Raw genomic sequence first — 12122 nt, 5'->3', positions numbered from 1 at the left:
AAATACCATCTGTACATGGTGAAATATCTTTTCATTCACAATATTTTATCATGGGGTATTCTATAAACACATTGTAATATTTTGCAGATTGAGTTTTTTTTTTAAATAAGTCTACAACAGTAAATAATATGCATGTTGTATTTTGCTAATTCTGAGAAATTTAATTAAATAATGTGCACAATAAAAAAGTGACAATAGTGACAAACAAATACTATTATAAAACAAGCTAAAATTGACCACAAAAAAGATAACATCAAGTTAAATGAAAATGCAGTAATTTATTTATGCTGCAGCTGTAGCCTACTGCATGTCATCCAATTTATCACATTTGCATCAGTGCATTTAGCAGACACTTTTATCCAAAGTAATATACATTGAATTCAAGGTACACATTTTATCAGTTCTTGCTTTCCCTGGGATGTGGACATATGAACTTGCACTGCTATGCTCTACTGATTGAGCATTAAGACTGCTGGAAGACCAGGGCATCATACAATGCATCTGTAAAAAAAAAAAAAAAAAAAATTGTTTAATGCAGACACAGCTATCATTAAAGTACACATGAAATCAAAATTGACCTTATTTATTTTGTTAGCTCAAATTGCTAGTTTTGTGGTGAACAATTCATCCGTGCAAGTCTGCTATGAGCGAGAGATGGAGAGGAGGAGCGCTAAAGTAAAACTCTGCCCTCTATTCAATATTCCGTTTCACTTGGAAATACGTCACAGCACTGGAGAAAAGTCGTTTGCAACTTCTGGTTCACGCAGACTTTAATTGTGCAGTAGAGAATGGCCAACATTCATGGTATAGAAATAAAATATGATATAGCATAATTACTGTGTTTTCTAGTACTGTAAGATTACATTAAAAATCCAAAAAAAAAAAACAGTTAATTTACAACAAATCTTTAAGAGCGCAGACTTACCACCATCAGAAGACTCCTCCCACACTGCTGCATAACTAAGACATCAATGGACATTGATTTACAGCATTTGCATGGAAAGTCGAAGAAATAAGGAACAAAAATAGAAACTAAGACATCAATAATCTGAAAGTCAGCATACATGTGGAATCAATCAATAGAACAGCACAAAGCTCATTAATTCATTAATTGATATTATTTTTTTTACTGGCTTACCAAACAACAGTTCGTATTTCTTCAGTATCAGCTGTGTCAAGTTTGGGAATTTCTAAATTTGTAAGAGAACAGAAGTAAAAAGAAGAAAAATAGCCCATGAAATCTGGAAGTTAAGCAGTTTTAGTCAATTTTGTTAGTTTTTACAGTTATTGGTATGGTAGTGGACACCTGAATACTGACTAAATTAACTTTTAGCAGATACATACATTTAAAATGTACATATTTAGTATGCATGTCTTGCTTCTGTGAAAAACAAAATAAGGGAAAAAAATATTTTGTCCATACAATGAAAGTCAATGGCATCCAATATTATTTGCACCCCAACATTCTTAAGACCCCTATCATCTTTTGTGTTCCACAGAAGTAAGTCATATAAGTTTACAATGACATAAGGGTAAGTAAATGATGACAGAACTGTCACTCTTGGGCAAACTACCCCTTTAAAATATGTATTATTGCATCCACTTACATTTATACAGAAAAATCTAAGCAAAACTTTTAAGAATGACTGGACAATGTAGGTAATGATTTGCTGGTAAGTTAACACAATACAATATATAGTCTTTAATAAACTGACAATCAAGAGAATACAGGAATGAGAAACACTGAACAAACATACCACGTTAACACAAGACAAAAGACTGAGAACTAAGAGAACTTAAATACACAAGGCGAGGTAATGCGGAAACTAAATGAACATGAGGAGAACGTAATCAGTAATGAAGGGAACAAACTGGCACACACTAGGAAACTAGGTCAACTTACAAAGATGGAACACAGAACCAAAGCACAATGAAATTAACCAGAACATACATATTACAGTAGGAATATTACTAAGCAACACCAGTTAATTAATATTCACGAGCTCTGTCATTATGTATAGTGACATACCCATTTACACCCCCTCTCCTCCCTCCACTTGTGCCATTACGGGAAAATAATTTACCAATAATTTACCATAATCAACCATACAATAAATACCTTTGTAGAACACGTTGTTTACTCTGAGCTCTGTCTCATTCAAGGATCTGTTGATTAGAAATTCATCAAAATTATCATAAATCTAATATATTTTCATAAAAAAAAAAAAAAAAAAAAAAAAAAACTTCTCAAACTGACCTTTCTTTGTGGAATCCAAGGCACCCTATCACAAACAAAATGCCGTGAGTATAATTATTTAAACAGAACTTTTCAAGAAAGTGAAACGTGTTAATGTTTGCAGTTATAGAGAAAATGCCTCAGTACCTCGCTTTCGGATCACTGCCCAAATTCCCAGAAACAGACTGAGAAGCAACACTATGGTAGAGCACATTATGACAATTATGATTTTGTCAAAGCTGCTGTAAGATGCCACTGTCAAAGAAAACCCAGAAACACAAAAAAGTCTTATTTTGTCAGTTTGCATAATTCTTACATTTTAGTTAACTTCCCTTGTGAAAAAGAAGTGTGCTTATTGAATGTGTACTTAAGTAGTGTATTTAAAATCTTAAAAGTATTTATTTCTGTCTTTCTTTAATTAAACTAGCAGGTAATATGATTTTTTTAAATAAAAGGCCACTTGAATACCTAGAGAGTACACATTCTTATTTTTTTGTTTAATACAATTAACTAGTCATTGAGTTTTCATTGTTTCATTATGATGAAATCATTATGTTTTAATATTTTTTTGTGCTTTAAAGAAGGACATTTATTTATTATATTATGTTGACTAACATATTAAAGCACAAGTAAAGTACTTTGTTATAATTTTACAGGTTATTTAAAGTTAATATATTTTTGTCAAATGTACTAAATTGCAACTTCAACATTACAAATGTGCAGTTACAAATATCGTCACACTTTAGATTAGGGTCAAATTCTCACTCTTAACTAACTTTTAACTATGATTTTTGCCTCAATAAACTCCTAAACCACTGCTTATTAATAATTAGTCAGGTAGTAGAATTGTAGGAGTAAGGGATGTAAAATATGGTCATGCAGAATAACGCACTAATATTTGTTTTAATAAACAGCCAATATCATGTAACATGCATGCTAATAAGCAACTAGTTAATACTGAGAATTAGACCCTAAACGAAAGTGTTATACCACAAATGTATTTAAATACAATACAATCAAATTTACATTGAAGTATATTTTAGAGTAACAAATGTTTATCAGTACATTCGGTACAATTTGACCTTAATTCAAAGACAACAGTATTAATTCTGAAAATACGGCTGAACTATAATTAAAGGTGCACCTGTGTGAGTATACAAATAAGTACTGAGTAAAATCAATTAACAATCATTTTATGGTTAGGATCGTATTAGTTGCTTGTAATTATGCATAATTTACAGTCATTACTATAGTAAGTATGTAACATGTATAAGGACAGTGTAAATTGCAATGTTACCAAAATTACACACATATTCTGAATTCCTACTTAATTAGGTAAAAAAGTCTAAAGTTTAGCTAATTGCATTTCATGTAAATATAAGTAATAATATTAATATAAATAATATTAATATAAACTATAATACATTTTCATTTATTTGCAGTTACATCAGTTTGCACATAACCATTATTTTATTTAAAGCATTTATTTATGTAATAACTGCTCTTTTTAGGGTATATACTGCCATTAAACTGAGTAAATCATAATAGTAAAAATGCATGACACCCCATACAGCCTTATAAACACATTAACCCTATAAATAGTTTGGTTTTGTTTTCCCTTCCCATTCTTACCGACTATCTGAAGGTTGACTTTATTATTTCGATCAAGTCTCATTCCATGGTAAGGGAGAATGTTTAACAAAATAGCACAACTGTATGTTCCAGCATCTTCCATCCGAACCTCTCTGAGGGTGAATGCTGTCATCATCTCCTCTGTGTCCCAAATATTGACCTTTATAGGCTTTTCATTTTTGATGAGAAAAGCCAAAATCATATTATTGGACAGATTTGTAGGACTGGATGTTGTACAGTTAAACTCAGCATCACTTCCCACTGCTACCTCAGACTTCAGCAAATGTATCTGTGAATTCATCAAAGATTCTGTGGAGAGAAAGGGAACACTTATGGTTAAATGTTTAGCATGACCTTTAATTCATTCAAGGACGAAGGGTCTAAAACAAAAAGAAAAACACACAATATCAAACATTTCTTTCTTATTATAGGCAATTTTTCACAACAGTGAGTCTATTGTGATTAATCTGCACAAGTGACTGAGCATTTCTCATCTGTGCACATTATTCAAACACACTCACAAAGGTAAGCAGAAGAGTCATATATCTTACCGATCACATTTATGAAGATGTAATTATGGCCATATCCCACCACTTTGGATATTTCCAACTCTTCTTCAGAAAACACACAGCTGTAGTTGCCCGAATTGTCCATTTCTATTCTCGCTTTTTTAAAGGTGATGTCTCGTCGAGCTGGTCCGTTTTTCATATCAATAGCTTTACCATCTTTAGTCAGATATACATAAACTGCCTTTGTCTCTGCATTTGTAAACCCAAATGTGCTGCAAAAAAGCTCCAGTTTACCACCTTCTGGTACTTCTATATTTTCACTGAAAATCTTAGCTTTTTTAATCTCATGACCTGTGAAGGAAATAAGTTAGGGATGTTTGATCATTCTGAAAACCATATTACTGCAAAATATATTTACTGCAATGGTGGTTATTTAGTGCACTATTCAAAAATACCTTGACTTTGGAGGAATAGATTCAATGAGATATCTATGGGGGAAATCATGCAAACAGCACCAGCATTTGTTTAGATTTAATATATTGAACATCTATGATTTTTTTAATTAATTAAATAATAATAATTTCAGTACTTACATGCAAGTAGAAACACACCAACCATGGCTGCTGATCAATATTTCTTTCACTTTTCTTCTTTTGCAAGATAATTGACTTATTCTTAGCTTGCAGTCAATATGCTCTTACAGGGTCACTGCACTTGACAGAATAAGTAGTGCTTGCACTAAAGTATCTATAACAGTCTTGCTGTGAAGACGTTCTAAAGCCGGAAACATTGTCAAATAGCACTGACTGGTGTATTTAAATCTACCTGATTCACACCTGATTTTTCTGATGGATATTCAGTATTCCTCAACATAGTCAAGCTAAAATTTATTCAGACACCTTGAACATTTCATTCATTATTACAGTTTATTCACTATAGATAATTTAAAAAAAAAAAGATCTCAGAGTAAAAAAAAAAAATAATAATAATTATCTTAGATAACACTTAAGAAAAACATGGTCTGATCAAAGTGTCTGAATAATTTTTGGTCCCAAATTTTCATTCAGTATTATTAGCAGCTTTAACGCATTGCTCAGGGGCCCATTTCAATAAAGAGGTTCAACCAACTCTGAGTTAAAACTTGAACTCTGAGCTGACTTACCCTGATATGGGAAACTGATTTTTCTGTTTCAGAACAGCTCAACTGAGTTAGTTCAATCAACTCTGAGTAGGTTGACTCTGAGTTAGTCGTGGTGCACGCACTTATGAAAAGCCATGATCAATAAAGCTCCGATATTACGATTCACCATGGCAACAGCACCCAACCAAAAGACAATATAAGTTTAATTCTTAACGTTGTTATAATATCAGAAACTGGCAGAACAGTAAGTTATTGAACTACTATTCATTTCCATGGTGTCCCACATGCAAAAAAAGAAAAGAAAAAATTAATAATTTAAGTGCATTTTTTATTTTTTGCAAATTATGTTCTATTTACCATTGTTTTACGGCGTGTATTTTGATCTTAACACCTTTTAACCTTATTATTTATTATTCTCAGGTTAGGTAAAGTAAGTCGAGTCTGGCCCAAATTATAAGCAAATTACAATTTGGTCAGAAGACTCCTCTGTGGTACGTTCTTGTTCAAAGTCTTAAAACACTATATATCAAGCCAAGGTAGGCAGCTTTTGTAATCAATTAAATTTCTTTTAATTGGTTACTTTTCTTTTTATAATAAACAAAAATGTAAAGGCAAATAAAACTTCATCATTAAGGTATAAAATACAGTAATCACTCTTGAGTCTAAGGTGTAGCCAGCTCTGGGCTTCCCATCTTCAGCTTCACCCATCTTCAAACGTATACATTCAAGTTCACACATATACATAATCATGACATCATATACATCCTCACACTATCAGTGAATGGATACGGAATAAACTCATAACACATAATTAATGAATAAAGGATAACATTACAAGAAACACAATAACGTTACTCCTAGTTGACCAATACTAGCTTTGCTGTTGCCTGATTCATGATAATAATCTGTATAATATTGTGATCTGAGCACAGTGTTACATATCGTTAGCTAACGCGTATATCTATAAGCTAACACCTGTCTCCTACCCTGTTCTCCATTGGTTCTCCTCACACAACAGCTCAATTAGTCTCTTTTGACCATAGTTCTGTCTCATTCTGGCCTGTCGCTGCTCTCTTGACCACATAGCAGGCTAATTGTATGGTTATGGTCTGTTATACAAGTATGAATTAACATTTACAATTTCCTCATCGTCCGAACTGTCGTTGCAATCCATTGTTTTCCTATTGTTTATATTGATCGCGCTCCCTCCCGTTACGTCACTTCCGATTTGGCATTTTTCAGATGCGGAAGTAAAATGTTCTCACAAAAACGACTCCAGAAACCTAAGTAGCGTATCTATACGTGTTTTTTCAAGAAAATCTGTTTCCTACATTATTTTCTATGCATTGAATCACGGAAGCTCTAACCTGCAATATGCCCTTTAACAAGGAGGCAGGGTAATTGCATTTTCTTGATATAATACAACACCATGTAGGCTAAAAGTAGCAGTTCTTTGCAATAAGTGTAAATAGTAATTAGATACATACTATTTGCACCTCAGTATTGTTGTACATTAACATTATTCAATAATTACAGTGTGTAAATGATTTTATCATTATTAAACACTCGTTAGACAATTTACTTCCACTTGTAGAACATTTTCTGAATTTTTATTGATAATTAATTCCTTTCTGATGTGATATGTGATAGGAATAGGGAGAAGAGCGAGCTCGGCAAAAGGCGGATTCGAACCCGATCGTGTCATAAATTATATCTCCAGGCCCAACACACTACCGAAGCCATTAATTAATATTGTGTGACATTGGTGGGCGAAGCTACAGTGAATTCGCACTAGTAGTAGTATACACTCCGAATAATCATTTTTACCATATAATTATTTTTATCATCACACTGGCAGATATTTTTACTTAAGTAAAATGCACTTTATTTAGACCCCCCCTTCAGGAAACAAGACTAAATATCTTATATCATTTTCTTATATAGAAAATCCATCTTGATTTAATAATTTTTAGATATTTGTACTTGAAAAGACAAAAAACACTCAGTAAGAAAAGCATTTTTGCAGCGTGACTGAATGAGGTTTAAACTTCGTTTGTGCTTTAAAAAGGGAGAGGAGACCGAAAGAAACTCTCGCGACCAGGTTAGGTTCACAGAGTAAGTTACCATGGTAACTGACTCTGAATACAAGTTACCTATCTTTCAGAAACAGGCTTGATTTACCCTGCTTTCTCGGGTTTTACACACCTCCCATTCTGAAACGGAAAGTTTCCCTCATTTCAGGGTTAACATACTCAGAGTTTCACTTAACCTCCTTTCTGAAACAGGCCCCTGGAGCTAATTAAATGGCAAATTCAGCGGGCGAGACCACTATGAGTTGTGTAATCCAGAATTTAGCAAATTCACACAGATTTCAGTTCATGTTCAAGTTCTTTAACAAACACACTAATTCGCCACATTGATTATAAGCTGCTCAATTTGGAAGTGACCTGAAACATGTTCAGATGAGATCTGCACTCAACATACAAATCTATGTCACAGCTGGATGTATTTCATTCTCCATAAATCTCAACATCTTCACAAAACAAAGCTAAGTTTCCATTTTAAGCTCTTTCAGTGCTTCCCGCATTTTGTGGGTGGGAAAACATTGCGATACCTTATGTGATTAAATTTCAAAAGGCTATAATTTCATGTATGCGCCACACAATTCAAAGTTAAATGTGGTGCTGTTGCGTGTTCTACCTGCTCACACAGCGTTCAGACAGCTTCTAAGTGGTATACAAATGTATACTATAGTGCACGTTATGCAAAGTGTTACGTCTTGAGACTTTATTTTATTTATCATTTGTTCTGTGTGCTTTTGTGTTCTGTTTTTCTTTCTTTTTGTTTTCTCTACATGTCTATAGGGCTACCATTCTGAGGGAGGTAATTGGGTTCACCTGTTGCTGATTTGCTGGCCATTCACTTCAGATCCACTGATTGGCTGCAGCCAGGAAAAAGCCAGCATATAAAGCCAGCTCTGTCTCACAGCAAGCTGAGAGGGTTGCAGACTCTAGTTTGCCCCAGATAATACTACTGTTTTCTGGTAATGACAAGCGATAACCATTGGTACTACTGAATATGGTTGAAGACTTACAGGCTTTTTTTGTTCAAAAATTAAGTTAAGTAAACCTGTAGGGAGGTGGGTGCCCTTTTTGTTTGAAATTGCTTTTCTCCTGGTTATGGGTAGTCAGGAAGATGAGTAAGTTCATTTGTTATTTATTTTCTTCTTGGTTATGTATGGGTAAGTTATGATTAAAACTGAGTTAGAAACTTTATGTTGGCCTTTGCACCCTCCTGAAGCTTATGTTTTTCCCTTCATCTTTTACATTTGATTTAATAAATATCACCTTAAGTCATTGGTTCTGGATGTGTGTTACTGGGGTGGGAGACAAGAGTTTCGTGTGTGTGCTCTCTCTTCAAAAATGTGTTACTGCCATGCCATTACCCCTAGACTAAAAAGGGCTGGCATGTAACACAAGCGATAGCTTATGCTGATATATGACTAATGTTCTTCAATACACATTTCAAAATAAGAGTGTGTATTTAGGTCTTGTTCATAAATAAGTCATTAAAAATGTATACTCCCCCAGGTTATTTTTTGGATACACAACTGTATTTAATTTGATAAATATATCAAATATAATATTAATTTCATTACCTATAATTTTCTCATTAATTCGAACCTAACTATTGTAGCTTCTGATTTTTTTTTTTTTTTTTTTTTTTTTTTTTTTTTTGTGCTGTGGGTAGAAGGATTTTTCCACACAGCTTGAAGTATTTCAAATCTGTGGGCAGCAGCACTACAGACAAAAACTGGGTTTTTTTGGCTTTTCATATAGTGTTTTTTTTTTTTTTTTGGACTGGTGGAAAAAAAACATCCAAAATAAACTTTGAAGTGTATATTTTATAGCACTTTAACTATTTGCATCTGTAGATTTCAAGTACAGTAAATATCTTTAAAGGCTGTAAATACTACACCAAACTTTATAGTTTTATCCATATTTAATGAGTTTGTCAATTCTGTCTGTTGACAATATTTTCTGATTTATGGAGTGATAAAAATAGATATCCAAAATTCCCTCTGTAGAAACCTTTGACTTTAATATGTAAACAAGAATTTTGAAGTTGACTTCATCCAATACTCAGACTTTTGTTCTAGAAATGCAAATTAGAGCATATTTAATTAGATAATGCCTCATTTGCATATTTAAACAACATTTCAGAAAATGTTTGCAATTCTTAATGTAATAAATCAGCGGGGAAAGTATGGTGATACCTATTTGTTTTTTTTTTTTTTTTTTTTTTTTTTACTGCATTCACCTGGTGTGTCTCGTTTGAGGCTTGTTCCTTAAGCTTTTAGATATTGGCCACATGCTGTTGTCTTAAGCCAAGGCCGTAGATTTGGTTTCAACTTTGGGGGGGTTGAACGGTGGTATGCTGCCTGTTATTATTTTTTTAATTAAAAAATAATATGTTTATGTATAGCATTATTGGATAATTTATTTCTTATCTATCTATCTATCTATCTATCTATCTATCTATCTATCTATCTATCTATCTATCTATACTTCGTAATTTTATTAAATTTATGTATAATCAATCATTCATCAAATTCTAACATAACTGAGTGATTCTAAAAAGAAAGAAATTGTTAAATATTGAAACCGCCAGTAGGCAGCAGCGATTCGCTTTTTTATTGAGTGAGTCACTTAAAGGTCCCGTTTTTCGTGGTTTTTTGAAGCTTTGATTGTGTTTATAGTGTGCAATATAACATGTGTTCATGTTTCGCGTGTAAAAAAAACCAGTATTTTTCACATAATTTACTTATCTGTATACCGCTGTTTCCACTGTCATAAAAACGGGCTGATGACTTCCTTGTTCTATGAAGTCCCTCCTTCAGAAATACGTAACGAGTTCTGATTGTGCCAGCGGTTCCTGTGTTGTGATTCGACAGCAGCTTCTGCTCCATCTTTCAAGAATAATCTTTGTGCGAATCCGGCATTAAACTGATTGAGATTGAGGAAGCTGTCCTCAGCAAAATGTGCTGCACATAGTTTTACATGTGGATTATAATTTTCGGGAACCGAGTTAAACATAAATTGTAACCATTGATCTCTAAGTACAGCGTCCCTGGGAAGGCCAAACAAAGGTGATTGGACTGCGGGAGGAAAATAACAGCGTTTCGACGACATGGCGACAAACACACTCTACAAACGCAACTCTTGCTCTTCTCCGTGGGAGCACAACAAGACCACGCCCCCTTTTTTGTGTATTCCTGTGGGCGGAGGTTAGTCAAAAAACTGTTTTAGTGACGTCATTAAAGAAGGAAGTAGAGGGATGTAGTCCAAACTGGCCGTTCGATGTAGGCGACTTTCTCGCTTGGCATTGAACTTTGACCTTTCAAATTTGACAGATTTTATTTATACTCTAACAACAACATTACACACTAACTAAAGTTTGAAACATGGGATCACGAAGAACGGGACCTTTAAATCATTCATTCAGTCAATTCGTTCAAAAGTCAGATTAATTTAGGAAGAAAATAAACACCGATGTGAATACTTTTGTCATTGATAATTACAGACACTATTAAATAATTAACTAACAAAACAGACGGCTGTTTTGGTAACTGGTTACAGTTACACTGATAGTTATGGCTGAATTGCAATGGATTAGCTAATGTTAGCTAAAATATATGTGGAGTGTATTACACAACATTCTCCTACCTCCTCCTTCTCAGTACATGCTTTATCTTATTAACGTCCCTTTTTGACCAGCAGTTTAATATAGTTGGCTGGGCAGCGGTGCTCTTCATTTTTCGTGCTACCCGTGCTCTCCCATTCAAACAGTAGAGTACCACTCGCGTCGCGTTGACGTTGTGTTGGTGAAAGTGCGACGCGCATTGGTTGGGCATTACCAATCGGTTCAGGGGGAGTATTTTTTTTGTCTAATTTATTATGACAAACTCATATTTGATTAGAAACAAAATTATTGTTACAAAATAAATTAATTCTAATTGAATTAAATTAATTCTAATTCTAATTAAATTTGAATTTGAATTGTGTAAATTTGCATTATAGACAAGTGTAATTTAATAAAATTGAATATTATGTGGCATTTTACATAGTTATGAATTTTATTTTTTAAAAATTTTTATTAAACATTTGAAACATTTGAGTTGAACACAACTGAAATGGTTTCATGGCAGAATTTATAGACATGTATTTTCAAACAGCAGATTTTTTTGTTCTGAAATTTTAGACTGCAGATATCCAGTTTTTAAAAATACAGCTTCAAGTTTTCAAGATGAAGAAGAAATTCAGAACATCAAATTCAGATTGTACAGAAAGTAGTTCAGAGGCCATCCGCAGGGAAGAGTAGAGGGTCTCAGAAAAGTCAAACAGAGCATTCTGTATGATTTAAGCTTTTTGAAAAATGGGGACATGGGGTAATGTCCTTGTCACTCTCTCCTTGTAATACCTATTCGTTTCATATATATATATATATATATATATATATATATATATATATATATATATACATTGCTTCCCCTAATTTTAGGTTAATGATATTTTCTGTTGCCTAACCCAAACCCTACCCCTAA

At 33.3% G+C, this 12122-nt stretch overlaps 1 protein-coding gene across 1 annotated transcript; it reads right to left on the bottom strand.

The window, feature by feature from the left end:
* Nucleotides 1-293: 293 nt before the first annotated feature.
* On the bottom strand, nt 294-4742 carry LOC125254555. Its single transcript, XM_048169211.1, has 8 exons — nt 4420-4742; nt 3869-4177; nt 2384-2491; nt 2258-2282; nt 2120-2166; nt 1139-1190; nt 926-960; nt 294-501 (listed from the first exon to the last, which is right to left on the bottom strand). The coding sequence occupies exons 1-8, from the start codon at nt 4574-4576 to the stop codon at nt 464-466; spliced, it is 771 nt and encodes a 256-aa protein (XP_048025168.1). The 5' UTR covers nt 4577-4742; the 3' UTR covers nt 294-463.
* Between the last annotated feature and the right edge of the window lie 7380 nt (nt 4743-12122).

The sequence above is a fragment of the Megalobrama amblycephala genome, linkage group LG19 (genome assembly GCF_018812025.1).
Source record: "Megalobrama amblycephala isolate DHTTF-2021 linkage group LG19, ASM1881202v1, whole genome shotgun sequence".
In the NCBI taxonomy this organism is placed as follows: domain Eukaryota; kingdom Metazoa; phylum Chordata; class Actinopteri; order Cypriniformes; family Xenocyprididae; genus Megalobrama; species Megalobrama amblycephala.
The sequence above is the reverse complement of the archived record's forward strand: the minus strand, read 5'-3'. Positions and strand labels throughout refer to the sequence as shown.

Bases quoted from the DNA above. Each gene is read 5' to 3' on its own strand.
- LOC125254555 (XM_048169211.1), bottom strand. From the start codon at position 4,576: ATGAAAAACGGACCAGCTCGACGAGACATCACCTTTAAAAAAGCGAGA. The intron at 4,178-4,419 runs GTAAGATATATG...TTCTCTCCACAG, and splicing joins CATCTTCATAAATGTGATCG to AATCTTTGATGAATTCACAG. The intron at 2,283-2,383 runs GTACTGAGGCAT...TGTTTGTGATAG, and splicing joins GGCAGTGATCCGAAAGCGAG to GGTGCCTTGGATTCCACAAA.